Here is a 15,846-nt window from a genome sequence, read left to right as displayed (position 1 = left end):
AAAATAAATAAATAAAGGCAGACAGAGTAGAAAAATTGGGCCTGGAGATCTGTGAGATGGGCAGGTTAGGGTGGTAAGGGAGGTGACCACAGAAGTCCCTTTTCTCAAGTCAGTCACAGAATGTGACTTCTGATTTATTTGCTTTCTCAGCCAGCCATCTGGGTAGAGTTGGCAATTTGTTGTGATAGGCCCTGAGGCCAATCTCCTTCCAAAAGATGGAGACTAAAGATTGAACTTAATCCCCGCTCTGTGTGTGGAGGTGAAAAGACAAGATTGGCACGCCATCATGTAAAAAAGGCCTACTAAGTATTAGCCACGAATAACTTGATTCAAAAAGCACACGCTCCAGGACAGCCAAGGCTACTCTGTCTCGGAAAAAGAAAAGAGAAGAAAAGAAAAAATAAAACAAAAGAAAAGGCACACGCTTCAAATTCCTCATAGCTAAAAACAGGGAGCTCATTAACCTGTTAATTTTGTTTGTTTGTTTATTCAGTCAATAGCCATAACCCAGACTTTGGAAGGTGTTGGCCACAGTGTTATGCAAAGCAGAACTGAGCCCTGCTATTCAAAGGTTAGTGGGCTTTGCCCCTCCCCCAACACACTCCTGCTGGAGAATCAGTGCAGACGCCTCTTGGTGTGATAGCAAACACCTGTAATCTCAGCACTCCGGAAGTGGAAGCGGCAAGGTCTGGAGTTTGGGATCCCTGAAACCTTGCCTCCCAGAAACAAACAAAAGGCCTGGGAGCCTTTGGTCTGAGCGTTTGGGAGGCACAGGTAGGTGAAACCTTTGTCAAGTTGAGATCTGTTTGGTCTGTGTAGAGTTTCAGGCTAGCCAGAGTTACATAGCGAGACCTTGTATAGAACAAAAAAAGAAGAAAAAAAAGAAAAAGAAAAAGAAAAAGAAACTGTGAGGGCACGCCTTTAATCCCAGCACTAGGGAGGCAGAGGCAGGAGGATCTCTGTGAGTTGGAGCCCAGCCTGGTCTACAAAGTGAGTCCAGGACAGCCAGGAATACACAGAAACCATGTCTCAAAAAACTAAAAATTAAAAAAATAATACTAAATAAATACCAGTTTAACCTTCATTTCTTTTCCGTATCTCCATATCGGTGAACGAATCACTTCCTCTCTCTAGGTAATTATTTATTCACAGTCTATACTGGCTTAATTATAAATAGAAGGGATATCTTTCCGAGAAAGAAGTCCTCGCCATAAAGAAGAAATAAAAACAGAAACAGCTGAGAACTTGGCACACTTTCTTCAGTACCTATCCCTTCTAGTCACTCCTCAGCCTTGCCTGTCCCTAATTGTCACCTTTAGTGGCTGCGTTCTCTTTAAACGCGCGCCAGTCCTCCGTCACCTCCTCGAGGGAAGGGGGCGTGAGAGTTAAGAACGCGTTTAGTACGGTGTAAAACGTTTGTCCTCGTCAGGCCGCCGTCCGGCAGGTCCGCCATATTGTCTGCCGAAGCTGCCGCTGAAGCTACCGCTGCGGCCGCCGCCAAGTGTGAGCGAGCGGAGCCGCGATGGGTGAGTGTGGCGGCTCGGCAGATGGGTGCCCGGGCCGAGGTGTAAGGGGAGCGGGGTCTGGCGAGGGCGTGCCTCTAGTCTGAAGAAGATGTCTGAAGCATCCAGATAGGTATGGGAGGAGGAGAAATCAGGCCGGGAGTGCCCCTCGGACCAGTTTAAGGGCCGGCGTAGGGGCCACACGGGGGAGCAGCCCCGGGGGCTGGTTCCGGATGCCTAGCGCCCCCGGTGTCCCCACGTGGTGGCCCTGGGCCGGAGCTCGTGCGTCCCGGGGGGGAGACAGAGCCCTTCCACCCTGCCCTCTCGCCCTGCTGGGGGCCGGGCTCCGGGCGGCAGGCCTGGCCGCCGCGGCGGGGAGCCCGCTGCCATGGGCGTTTGGCCCGACGCGCTTCGGAACGAGCTGAAGTCCTTACCTGCCTACGTAGAGGGTAGAGTCCTCTGGAGAGGAGACGCAGGGCAGGGCAGCTCCGGAGCAGTTAGCAAGGGCAGGCCGGGGCCAGCCGAGCTAGGGCCTCTGAAGGCCAGGAAAAAAAAAAAAAGTCCCAGTCGGCGCAGAAATGGGTGGCTCTGCTAAGACTCAGTGACAGCCTTTTCGTAGTGTTAGGAAGCCCAGAGCCAAGACTTCTTGGCATAGACAGGCCAGAGACTTGAGGTTTCTGGGCCAACTCTGGTTAGGAGAAAGAGAGACCTGTTGATCTCTCTTTAAAAAAAAAAAAAGAGAGACTCTGGATACGAAAGCCGTTGCCCAAAAGAACATGATGGTGGTCTTTCAGTTCAGAAACAAAGCCAGCATTGGTAATTTATTGGCATCAGGAAAGTAGAAACTGTTTAAATTCGCTCATCTGTACGTGCAGGCATTATCGTCAATGCTTAGCGTGTCTTGTTTTAACCTAATCGCAACCTAGGGAGATAGCTGCTGCTCTTATTCCTGCTTTACAGATGGGGAAACTGAGGCTTTAGAGTGGTCAAGTAACTTATCCAAGGTCACACAGTGATTAAACCAGGGTGTTCACTCCCGAGCCCTAGGATTAAACTGCTGCCTTTTATGGCCTGGCCCTCTAGTGGTGGGCTAAAAGAAGAAAGGGACAGTTTTAACCCTGCATAAAGTTGCGAAGGTGTGTTTTGTTGTGGGTCCAGCTGGAAACCTTTAGTCTGAATGAAACTGAAAAAGTTCAGAGGGAATCGCTGACCCCTATCTGATATAGGAGTGGCCCTTGCATTTCTGAAATTCAGTACAATCTCCGATTCTGAGGAAACCTAAATTATCTTCCCTGCCTGTGATTTCAGAATCACATCTGGCCTGCCACGTCCTACGCCTCTCCTCCAGTTACTTAAAAAAAAAATTTTTTTTTTTTGAGACAGTGTTTCTCTGTGTAACAGCCCTGCCTGTCCTGGAACCCATGCCTGACCTCCAGTTACTTAATTTACAAACAGAACTGCACAGAGAAGGTGTCTGTCAAGGTGCAACACACAGTATAATCATCATTTCTGAGCATTCACATCTTTAGGCAGGGAGTGTGTGGAGCCTGACAGGAGCGCTGTAAACAACATCGCTTTCTTCCCACCTTTGATAATAGCAGTTCTTTCCCCTAAAGCACTCTATAGTTCCCAGAATCCTCTGGGAGTAGAAGATTGATTTAGAAGCCGGCTCTGTGGCACACGCCTGTAATCCCAGCACTCAAGGAGGCAGAGGCAGGAGGATCTCTGCGAGTTGGAGGCCAGCCTGATCTACACAGTGAGTCCAGGACAGCCAGTGCTACAAAGAAAAACCCTGTCTGGAAAAACCAGAGGGAGGGGAGGATTTGTGTTGGATGTGGTGGCGCATGCCTTAATCCCAGTGCCCGGAAGCAGAGACAGGCGGATCTCTGAGAGTTTGAGGCCAGCCTGGTCTACAGAGCTAGTTTCAGGATATCAGAGAAACACTGTCTTGAAAAACAAAAACAAACATTAAGGTATTAAGTGAAGTTAGTTTTTTGTTTTGTTTTTCTGTTACATTGTAGATGAAGGTTCCTCAGTGCAAGACCAAGACCTGACCAGAGTCTTAGAAGGAATTTTTAGTATATAGTCAGGTGACTCAATTTCAGTGATCAAACTAATATAAGGATATATTTAATCACAACCTATAGTCCTAGGTAGTTTGGGTAATCCTCATGACAACAGTAAATTGATGCTTTGAGAAGACCGGGTAAGTAGTGCTGACTACTGGTTATGGTACAGCAGTGTGCTCCCGGGGCCAGTGTGTCCTGCTGGGTTTGCTAGGCCACACTTCACTCTCTTTAACAGCCCCTGTGGTGACTCCGCTGCCTGTGCTGGTGATGCAACTACAGACTCTTAACCAGCTCTAGCAAAGACCCCACCCCAGTGAATTCTAGTGCGTACTGGCGGTCTTGCCACCGTTTCCTCTCTGCTGCTAACTGGGAATTTGGCATTCTCTCCCCAAATCCAGGGGACGGGTCTTAATTAAAGTAAGCTCTAAGCCAGCCATCACTGTAATTCTCTCGTCCTCAGCAGTTGTTGATTTTAGGTTCCTTAGGTCTGAAGGGAAGTCTGGGAAGCTTCTGGAAGAACCTTTCTTTCTTTCTTTTTCAAGACAGGGTTTCTCTGGGTGGCCTTGGTTGTCTCAGCGCCCTGGCTGACTCCCTCTAATTTCCCACAGCCTCAGCAGGAAGCTGGGATCCCTTAACTCTGGGGGAGGGGAGTCACCAGAACCAGCTTGGAGGCTGAGGCAGAGGTAGCCAGAGAGCTCTGCCCATTCCTTCTTAGGGGAGGGACGAGGGGGTGGGGCTGGGGGCCAGTCTCCACCAGGCAGCTCCAGATAGTATGTGCCCCTGGGCTGGGTGACAGAGGAAAGGCAGGCTCTCCTGGGGAGCGGGGGTGGAGGTGTGGGGCTGGTGTGAGGAGCCTGTCCATGAGCTCCTGTGGTGTCACTATATTGCTGGGACCCATTTGTTGTCCTCATTGTAAAGGAAGGACTGCTTCCCTGGGCTCTCTGGCTGGTAGGTGGCTGCAGAGAGAGAGAGAAATGGCATCAGACACCAGAGCTGGGGAGGAGGTAGGGAGCCCTGCACCTGCCCTGCAGCCTAGAGACAGGGAGAGGAAGCAACTGGCCTTGTGTTACCTGGCTCTTATTTATTTATTTATTATTTTAAGATTGATTTATTTATTACGTGTATATAGTGTTCTGCCTGCATGTATACCTGCAGGCCAGAAGAGGGCACCAGATCTCATTATAGATGGCTGTGAACCACCATGTGGTGGCTGGGAATTGAACTCAGGACCTCTGGAAGAGCAGACAGTAGTTGTAACCTCTGAGCCAGCTCTCCAACACCCTCTTATTTATTTTTTTGAAGGAGTAGGGGTAGAAGTCGCCTTCAGGTGTCTTCTCTGTCCCTCTCCACTTCTTACTTCTTTTGAGATAAGGTCTCTCACCAAACTTTCAGCTCCACCTGTCTCCATCCTGGGTCACAGGCACACACCACTGATTTTGGCTTTTGCGTGTGTGCTGGAGATCCAAGCCTGGTCCTCACTCAGGCACAGTAAGCACTTTACCTACTGAGCCATCTCCCGGCCTTCTTCCATGGCTCTTAGGTGGCCAAGGCTGGCCTCCGACTGTGGCTTCTGACACTCTTCAACTCTTTATAACTTTTTTAACAGAATCAACTTTACAATGCCACTTTCTAGAAAATGTGAATGGACATTTCAAGGAAAACGGTACTTTTTGTTTTGTTTTGGTTTTTGGTGTTCTATTTTGTTTTTGTTTTTGTTTTTGAGTCAGGGTTTCTAAGTGTAGCCTTGGCTGTCCTGGATTCATTTTGTAGACCAGGCTGGCCTCCAACTCACAGAGATCCACCTGCCTCTGCCTCCCTGAGTGCTGGGATTGATTACAGGTCGTGTGCACCACCACACCTGGCTGAAAATAGTACTCTTCCCCGCCCACCCCCCAAGATAGGGTTTCTCTGTGTAGCCTTGGCTGTCCTAGACTCACTTTGTAGACCAGGCTGGCCTGGAACTCAAGATCTGCCTGCCTCTGCCTCCCGAGTGCTGGGATTACAGGCGTGCACCACCACACCTGGCCAACCTTTCTTATTTAAAAGCTGACTTTAGGGCCTGCAGAGATGGCCCAGAGACTAAGAGTACCTGTCTGTTCTTTCAAAGATCCTGAGTTCAATTCCCAGCAGCCACATGGTGGCTCACACCCATCTATAATGAGATCTGATGCCCTTGTTTGGTGTTTTGGCACACATTCAGGCAGAATACTGTATAAATGATAGATAAATAAACATCTTAAAAAAGAAAAGCCGACTTTAAAAAAAAAAAGATACTTTAATATCTTGGGCTTTTTTGTGAAACAAGGCCTTACACTGTAGCACCAAGTAGCCTGGAACTCGGTCTTTCTACCTCATATTCCCCTGTGCTAGAATTATAGGCAAGCTCCACCATACTTTCCTGAAAAATGAACACATCTTTTGGGGCTAGAGAGATGGCTCAGTAATTTAACAGCATTTATTACTGTGCAGGATCCAAGTTCAGTTCCCAGCACCCACCTCAGGCAGCTCACACCAACCTGTAACTACATTACATTCTAGGCCTCTGTGGTCACCCACATACCTGTACAGATGCACACACAGATAAAAAGAAAACAATTGAGACAATTGTGGGGCATGATGGTATATGCTTGATTTTTTTTTTTCCTTCCCACAATCCCAGTGTTTTGGGTTTTTTCCCCCTAGACAAAGTTTCTCTGTGTAACAGCCCTGACTATCCTCGACTTGCTTTGTAGATCATGTAGACCAGGCTGGCCTCAAACCCACAGAGATCTGCCTGCCCCTGTCTCCCAAGTGCTGGGGTTAAAGGTGTGTGCCATCACCACCCGGCTCACAATCCCAGTATTTGAAAGCTGAAGAAGAATTGTCATGAGTTCAAGGCTGGCCTGGATTATGCAGTGCAGCCATATCTCAGAGAAAGTAAGGTTATAAAGAAAGCTTTTTTGTTTGTTTATTTTTTAAGATTTTATTTATTATGTATACAATGTTGTGTCTGCATGCACACCTGCACACCAGAAGAGGGCACCAGATCTCATAATAGATGGTTGTGAGCCACCACATGGTTGCTGGGAATTGAACTCAGGACCTCTGGAAGAGCAGCAAGTGCTCTTAACTGCTGAGCCATCTCTCCAGCCCTTGTTTGTTGCTGGTTTGTTGTTGTTGTTGTTGCTCTTTTTTTAAAATTTATCTTTTTTATTAATTTATTCTTGTTACATCTCAATGGTTATCCCATCCCTTGTATCCTCCCATTCTTCCCTCCCTTCCATTTTCCCCTTATTCCCCTCCCCTATGACTGTTCCTGAGGGGGATTACCTCCCCCTGTATATGCTCACCTTGTTTGTTGTTGTTGTTTTTATTTTTTTTATTTATTTATTTATTTTGGTTTTTTGAGACAGGGTCTCTCTGTGTTAGCCTTGGCTGTCCTAGACTCGCTTTATAGACCAGGCTGGCCTCGAACTCACAGCGATCCATCTGCCTCTGCCTCCCGAGTGCTGGGATTAAAGGTGTGCGCCACCACGCCCGGCTTTGTTTGTTGTTTTTTGAGACAGGGTTTCTCTGTGTAGACCAGGCTGGCTTCGAACTCACAGCAATCTGCCTGCCTCTGCCTCCTGAGTACTGGATTAAAGGAGCATGCCACCATGCCAGTCCGAAAGGGAACATTTTTATACAACTGAATACTGTGTTTGTTTTGATTGTTCAAGACAGGGTTTTTCTGTAGAGTCCTGGCTGTCCTGGAACTCTTTGTACACCAGGCTGACCTCAAACTCACAGAAATCCACCTGCCTCTGCGCCACGACCCGGCACTGTATACTGTCTTTGTATTTTAAGCTATTATTGCAAAATAGTCAAAACATTGTTAAAAAATATAAAGTTTATACTGTGAAAATGATGAGAAAACTTGATCTATTATTTTTAAGATTTTAAATTTTCATTTATTTATTTTGTGTATACGTCCCCTATCTGTATGTACGCCTGTTTACCATGGTTGTGAGCCACCATGTGGTTGCTGGGAATTGAACTCAGGACCTCTGGAAGAGCAGGCAGTGCTCTTAACTGCTGAACCTGTTCTCCAGCACCTCTTTTGGTTTGTTTGTTTGTTTGTTTGTTTGTTTTTCAAGACAGGGTTTCTCTGTGTAGCCTTGGCTGCCCTGGACTTGCACTGTAGACCAGGCTGGCCGCGAACTCACAGGGATCCACTTGCCTCTGCCTCCCAAGTGCTGGGAGTAAAGACATGCACCACCACCGCCCAGCATCTCCAGCACCTCTTAATATTTATTTTATTAGACAGACAGTGGAGTGCCTTTAATACCAGCACTTAATTCAACAAACAGATCTCTGTGAGTTTGAGGCCAGCCTGGTCTACAAAGCAAGGCCAGAACAGCCAGGGCTGCACAGAGAAACACTGTCTCAAAAACTTAAAAAAAAAAAAAAAAAAAAGAAAGAAAGAAAAAGACTTATTTTATTTTCCCTCTGGAGAGATGGCTCTGGTATAGAGTACTTGTTTCTGCAGAGGACCCGGGTTCCATTCCCAGTATGGGTGGCTTACAACTTACCCTCTAAGGGCACCAAGCACAGACTTATAGACATTTGTGAGCCACCCAGTACAAATCCAGGAAATCAAACCCGGATCCCCCATAAGAGCAGTAAGTGCTCTTAACCCCTGAGACATCTCTTTGGGGCCAAGAAGAAAAAGGCTTTAATAAGTTTGGGTATAGTGTTGTTTACTGTGGAAGTAAGCATCAGCATCCCAGGCGTTCACATGGTGATGCAGCATGCACTGTTAACTCACCTCAAGTAGCTTCTAGCAAGCACTGCAGTCTCCAGTCAGTCTGAGTGTCCACTACACTGTGCCCTTTGTACTACATTATTTTCCTGTACTATTTTTTTAATTTTATTTTATGTGCATTGGTGTTCTGCCTGCCTGCATATCTGTGTGAGGGTGTCAGAACTTGAAGCTATAGACAGTTGTGAGCTGCCATGTGGGTGCTGGGAATTGAACCCGGTCCTCTGGAAGGGCAGTCAGTGCTCTCAACCACTGAGTCATCTCTCCAGCCCCTTTCCTATACTACTTTTTTTAAATTTTATTTTTATTTTTTGGGGGGGGAGTATTTTTTTTTTCAAGACAGGGTTTCTCTGTGTAGCCCTGCAATGGAACTTTGTAGACCATGCTGGCTTGGAACTCACAGAGTTCCGCCTACCTCTGCATCCCTAGTACTGGGATTAAAGGCGTGCGCCACCATGCCTGGCTCCTGTTTTTATTTTTAGATGCGTAAACACTTATTACTTTGTTCCTACTGTAGTATTCTGTACCATAACATGCTTTGTAGCCTATGAGCCATGGGCTATATCATATGACCTAGATGTATAATAAAGTAGACCATCTTAGTAGGATCATGTAAACAGACCCTGCAATGTTCACACAGTGGTGCAGTCTGTTAGGATACATTTCTCAGGACATATCCTATTGCTATGACTATTAATAGATCAGTATAATTATTATCAGAATATGGGCTACTAAGGGCACTGTTCTATCTCTGGAAAAAGCCATTTTTGACTCTGAAATTGCTATTAGCAATGTCAAGATTATCAGGCATAATTTGTAAATAATAGCTTAAAAGTGTGGTAGGCGACAGAGGCAGGTGGATATCTGTGAGTTCAAAGCCAGCCTGGCCTACAAAGTGAGTCCAGGACAGCCAAAGCTGGGGTCAGGGGGTAGGGGATGGCGGGGTGGGGAGTGGTGGTGGGAGTAGACCCAGCAAGATGGACCTGCTGCCAAGTCCAAGAGCCCACGTTGAGGATGGAGATACCAAAGTCCTACACGTTTTTTACCTCTGCACATAAACCACAGTCCACATACATGGGAATACACAAATGTAATATTGTTCTTGAGTGTAGAGTTAGGGTTGTAGCTCATTCAGTTGGCAGAAGTGATCCCCAGAATTTCATAAAACAGAAATACTGGCAAATACCTGTAATCCCAGTGTTGCATAGGTAGAGGCAGGAAGATCAGAACCTCAAGGCTAGCCTAGGCAAAATAAGACCGAGAGTTAGCTCCGGAAGACAAATGGAGAGAAGCTCTCCCCATAATGTTTTGAGCTGCCAAAGAGCAGAGTGGTGGCAGCACAGGCCTTTAATCCCAGCACTTGAAAGGTAGAGGCAGGCAGAGCTCTGTGAGTTCGAGGCCAGTCCATTCTACAGAGTGAGTTCCAGGACTACATAGAGAAACCCTGTCTCGGAAAAACCAAGAAAAGGAAAGAAGAGAAAAACCTACAATGTGCGCTGGTGTTCTGCTTTGCTTGATGTATGTGTGAATGTCTGTACCTCTTGTGTTCCTGGCATGTACAGAGGCCAGAGATTCAGATTCCCTGGAATCTATCGTGTAGGCGCTGGGGATTGTACCTAGGGCCTTGAGAGTGGCCTCTGAGCCGTTTTTCCAGCCCCCAAATTAACTAACTTTTGAATTGTCTTTATGTTGGTGCTAAGACAATGAAATTTTCTAATTTGCTTTTGGCTGCAAATAATGGAACCTTTTTAGCTGATAATGCTTCTAGCCAGGTAAGCCAGAACAGCTGTTTTGTTTTTTTTTTTTTTAAGTCTCCTAGTTTTATTCAGCTACCTGAGAGAAGACAGTAGAGCACCGATCACGTGAGTGCTCATTAGTATCAAGCCCCCTCTCCTGGCCCAGTATACATCAGCACAAACTCTAGGCAGAAAACCTTACCTGTCTTTGATGGCTTTTTTTTTTTTTTCATTTTTCTTTTTCTTCTCTATATTGCAATTGGACACCGTATGATGTCACTTCAGTCTTTCCTGAGTTGCTTTGTGAAGGTTTTTCAAGACAGGGTTTCTTTGTGTAGCCCTGGCTGTCCTGAAATTCACTTTGTAGACCAGGGTAGCTGAACTAATTGAGATCTCCCTGCCTCTGCCTCCTGAGTACTGGGATTAAAGGTGTGTGCCATCCCCCACCCCCAGCTCTGCAGACTTTTTATTTCTTTCATCTTTGAGATCGGGTTTCACTATGCAATCCTACCAGGCCTCAAATTCACTATGTAGACCAGGCTACCCTCAGACTCAAATAGATCTGCCTCTACCTCCCCAGAACTGGGATTTAAAGCACGTGTCACTGTGTTCAGCCAGTATAGTGCTTGCTGGTAAGCGCCTTGACCCGCTGTGCTGTCTCAGTGGCCTGCCACTGGGAGATTCTCTTAAGTAGCATGGTGGTCCTTGAAGAGACGACGACGATGATGGCCGGGAACTGGGGCGGCAATATAGAAGGGAACGCAAGTTGAGAATCTGAGTCATGGGGCTTTTGGTTTCCTGCGGTGGCTGCAGCTGGGCAGGGGTGAGGATAAGGTGTGACTCCAGGGCTGTTGGCTTGAGCAACAGAAGGAATGGTAGCACTGGCGTGTCTACATTTAGACAATCTGGAATGTCTCTGCTTTCCAAGGGAGGGCATCCAAAGACAAGGGAAGACAGAAGTAAAGAGGAATGAGGTTTTCTTGTCTGTTTATCTATATATCTAGTAACCACAGAATAAACAAATAGCACCTGACTCTGCAGAGATTAGACTAAAGGAATGGCAACAGAGAGTGCTGCTGCAGGCTTTTAATTCCAGTAGGGGAAGCCGGGTGGTGGTGCAAGCCTTTAATTCAGCACTGCCTGCCTCTGTCTCCTCAAATGCTGGGGTATCAGTCGTGAGCCACTGTGCCCATCAAATGTCCTTACTTACTACATGGCCCTGGCTAGCCTGGAACTCACAAACATCTCCTGCCTCTGGTTCACCAGTTCTAGGAATTTTTTTTTAAGGTTTATTGGTGTTGGTTCTTTTGTTTGTTTTTTGTTTTTTTCTTTTCTTTTTTAATGTGCTTCAGTGTTTTGTCTGTCTGTATGTATGTTTCTGCATCATGGCAGTGCCTATGGAGATCCTCTGTGAAATCACAGAGGGTTGTGAACCACATGTGGGTACTGGAATTAACCCTGGGTCCTTTGTTAGACTAGCCAGCGCTCTTAACCACTGAGCCATCTCTCCAGCCCCGCCCCAAGTATATATTTTTTGTTTTTGTTTTTTTTTTTGAGACAGGGTTTCTCTGTGTATCCTTGGCTATCCTGGACTCACTTTGTAGATCAGGCTGGCCTTGAACTCATAGTGATCCACCTGCCTCTGCCTCCCTAGTGCTGGGATTTCATGCGTGTGCTGCCACGCCCTGCCTGAGTATATCTTTTTTTAATGGCACGTGTGTGCATGTGACAGTTCCCCCCATCCACCCTTTTAAACATTTGTTAGTAATAATTACCAAACTCAATAAATTTTTTAAATAACTGAAGATCAAATGTGAATGACAGAACCTGGCGGTAGAGACGTAATCCTAGTGCTGGGAGGCAGAGGCAGGCGGATCTCTGAGTTTGAGGCTAGTCTGGTCTACAGAGTAAGTGTACAGCACTACACAGAGAAACCTTGTCTCAAAAAAAAAAAAAGAAAGAAAGAAAGAAAAAATAAAAAATAGTGAATGACAGATAAGTCAGCCAACAGGAGTTCTCACATTAACTTTTGCCATTTGGCTTTGAGATCTAGCACTCAAGGGAAACCTCTAGCCACAACCATCTGTTCATCATAGTTTGGTGATACACATTTTGGTTTGGTTTTGTGAGCCGTGACAGTGCTGCTCTTGAACTACTCTCGAGAGGCTGGCAAAATGGTTCAGTTGGTAAATCCACTGCCACAAAAGCCTGGTGACCTGGGACCCATGTAAAGGTACAAGGAAAGACCTGGCTCTATGAATTTGTCTCTGACCTCCACAAGTTTTATCTTTCTATCTTTGCATTTGTAGTTCCCTCCTTTTCTCTCTCACAATTTCAACCCCCACCAACCCCTTTCTTCTTTTTGAGACAGGGCCTCACAGAGCTCTCCGTGGCTATAATACCAAATATTTGCTATCAACCATATATTCACTGATAGTAATAACTAGCCAGAAGACAAAGTCTGGGCCAGCCTGGTTGTTTTGACTTTGGTGAGACGGTAAACTAAGTTTAGGTGACCAGCTTTGACTTTTTAGTTATCTGCTACCATCCCACTCTTCAAGTCCCTATACTATAGCTAACTTTGTACTTAGGGGATTTTTCATTTGATTGTTCTAATGTTGTAGGTGTTGACTCATACACTAACTGTAGATTTGTTGTTGCTTGGACTTTGCTCTACAGGGAGAATTTACTGTAAAAGAAAAGTTTGCCTTGTGAAAATGGGTTCCTACAAATCAGGTGTGACGGATGAAGTGGGGCATGCTTAAGCAAGAGGGAACAAACGGAGGGTCCTCTTTGAGGTGGACTCGTCCTAAGTAACAGGTTTCCTCGTGTGCTTCTGCAGATGGCCATCCTTCTATTCTTTCTCACCTGCTTCTCCAGTGAAGTCATAACTAGATATTTGTGATAGTTACTTATCACCATGGTAACTAAAGAAGCAAAGTGGTTCCTATTTCAGTTTAACTGTCAACTGTGCTCAAAGGGGAGGACAGCCTCTGGGACAGCACAGGCTCAGTCATGAAAAACTATGTGTCAGGTGATAGAGGACAGCATTCCACAGGGGCTGGCCTTTTGTAGGCTGCCTCTGCCTGTTCAGGAACCCATGGGGGCCCACTGTAGGTCCTTATGATGTGTGCGCACTCGGCATAGTGTGTGAGTGTGGTGTAGAAGACAAAGGACAGCTGGCAGGGGTTTGATTCTCTCCTTTAACTGTGTGGATCCTGGGGACAGAACTAAGTCACTAGGCTTGGAGGCACGAACCATTACTTTCTGAGCCATCTTGATGGCTTGCTCTGTTGTTTATTTTTGTTTATTTTACTTTATTTGGTTTTTTGCAAGACAGCATTTCTCTGTGTAGCCTTGGCTGTCCTGGACTCACTTTGTAGACCATGCTGGCCTCGAACTCACAGTGATCCACCTGCCTCTGCCTCCAGAGTGCTGGGATTAAAGGTGTGCATTACCACGCCTGGCTATTTTTGTATTTTTAGTGCATGTGTGTTTATATATACCTGATGCCCCATATGTGTGCAGGGACCTGGAGAGGTCAGAAGAGACATCAGATGCCCTGGAACTCGAATTACAGATGGTGATGAGCTGCCATGTGGGTGCTGGAAACTGAGCCTGCGTGCTCACAAGAGCAGCACTTGCTCTTTTTTTTTTTTTTTTAATTTTAATGTATACTTATTATGTATATAGTACTCTGTCTGCTTGTACACAGGCCAGAGAAGGGCATCAGATCACATTATTGATGGTTGTAAACGACATGTGGTTGCCAGGATTGAACTCGAGACCTCTGGTAGAGCAGTCAGTGCTGGTAGAGCAGTCAGTGCTCTTAACCACTGAGCCATCGATCATCTCTCCAGCTTCTCTTGTTAGGTTTTTTGTTGTAGATTTATTTAGTTTTACTTTATGTGTCTGGTACATTCAGAGGTTAGAAGATGGCACTGGATCCCTTGAAACTGGAGTTACAGGCAGTTGTCAGCCACCACATGGGTTCTGGGAATTGAACCTGGGTTCTCTGCAAGAGCAGCAAATGCTCTTAGGTACTAAGCTCTTTCTCCAGGACTGCCATGCCCTGCCCTTCCCCCACCTTTAAAGTAATAAATCTGCATGGACTTTGCCAAGTAGACTTCTTTTCGTTGTTGGTTTTGGTTATTTGAGACAGGGTTTCTCTGTGTTACCCTTGGCTGTTTTGACTTGTTTTGTAGACCAGGCTGGCCTCGAACTCACAGAGATCCGCCTGCCTCTGCCTCCCGAGTGCTGGGATTAAAGGTGCGTGCCACCACACCCGGGTTGCCAAGTGGCCTTCTATGGCACTCCTACAGAGATCAGCCAGAGGCACTTTCTTTGCTTTTTCATTTCATTTTTTTCAGGTCCAGAACTTGTTTGCCATCTTCTTATTTTTTCTCTTTATTGATATTCTCTTTTTGTTCATGTGTGAAAAGGAAATGCTGTTCTCACAGCTCCTGACAATATCTTCCCTTCTAGAGACCATGGCAAGCCCAGGGAAAGACAATTACCGAATGAAGAGCTATAAGAACAACGCCTTAAACCCTGAGGAAATGAGACGGAGAAGGGAGGAAGAGGGCATCCAGCTCCGGAAGCAGAAGCGAGAGCAGCAGGTAAGCTAACTGGAGTGCTGTCAGAGGCATCCATCAGGGAGACTGCAGCTTCTGCAGCTACCCTCACCTTCTGCCTGGGCGGTGCTTCTCAGCGTTCCTGACGCTGCGATCCTTTAATACAGTTCTTCACACCTCCAACCATAAAATTCTTCTCCATGCTACTTCATAACTGTAACTTTGTTACTGTTATGAATCAAAATGTAAATATCTATGTCTTGACCCACAGGTTGAGAACCACTGGCATAGAGAAATGTAACTTTTTGGGTTTGTTGTTGTTGTTGTTGTTGTTGTTGTTGTTGTTGTTTTTGTTTTTTGAGACAGGGTCCCTCGGTGTAGTCTTGACTGTCCTGGACTCGCTTTGTAGACCAGGCTGGCCTCGAACTCACAGCGATCCGCCTGCCTCTGCCTCCTGAGTGCTGGGATTAAAGGCATGCGCCACCACGCCCGGCTTGTAACTTATTTATTAGCAGGCTAATCATGCAGATTTTTTGTTGGCTTGTAGGTGGGTATGTATGTGTGCAAATTGTAAATTGTGTGTGTTTGCGTGTGCACACGATGGTCAGAAATTGATGTTAGTCTTTTCCACCTTAACTTTTTAAAGCCTAGAACCCTCTGATTGGCTTGAGTAGCCAGTGAGCAGAGACCCTGCCTCCCCAGTGCTGGGACTGTAGGCCAGCCCTGCTCCACCTCCCCTCCCTGTGGGGCTGGGACTGTAGGCCGGCCCTGCTCCACCTCCCCTCCCTGTGGGGCTGGGACTGTAGGCCGGCCCTGCTCCACCTCCCCTCCATGTGGGGCTGGGACTGTAGGCCGGCCCTGCTCCACCTCCCCTCCCTGTGGGGCTGGGGATCTGAGCTCAGGCCCTCATGCTTTGCAAGCTCTTTACTCATTAATCCATCTCCCCAGCCTTCCAGGGTTTGTTTTGCTTTTTGGTTTTGGTTTTTGGTTTTTGGTTTTTTAAAGAAATATTGGAAAGTTTGAGAAAGGAAAGACTAGTTTTCTTACCTCCTTTTCATAAAACCAACTCAAGCATCATTTTTATCCTACATTGTAGTTCTAGCTTCTTGTTCTTTGTAGTTTTCTTTGCTTGCTTGCTTGAGGGGTGTGTGTGTGTGTGTGTGTGTGTGTGTGTGTGTGTGTGTG

At 46.4% G+C, this 15,846-nt stretch overlaps 1 protein-coding gene across 9 annotated transcripts in view; it reads left to right on the top strand.

Annotated features, from left to right (window-relative positions):
- Positions 1-506: 506 nt before the first annotated feature.
- KPNA6 (karyopherin subunit alpha 6) overlaps positions 507-15,846 on the top strand; it is a 32,325-nt gene continuing 16,985 nt past the window's right edge. Inside the window, exons 1-2 of one of the 9 annotated variants that reach the window (XM_084787168.1) lie at positions 507-571; positions 14,573-14,706. In XM_084787168.1, coding sequence (XP_084643294.1) covers positions 14,578-14,706 — 129 coding nt within the window. In that variant the 5' untranslated portion in view covers positions 507-571; positions 14,573-14,577. The other 8 variants (XM_084787169.1, XM_084787166.1, XM_084787172.1 and 5 more) reach the window with 8 other exon arrangements.

The sequence above is a fragment of the Acomys minous genome, assembly GCF_964271855.1.
Source record: "Acomys minous genome assembly, chromosome: 6".
Taxonomy (NCBI): Eukaryota; Metazoa; Chordata; class Mammalia; order Rodentia; family Muridae; genus Acomys; species Acomys minous.
This window is presented reverse-complemented; position numbering and strand designations above follow the sequence as displayed.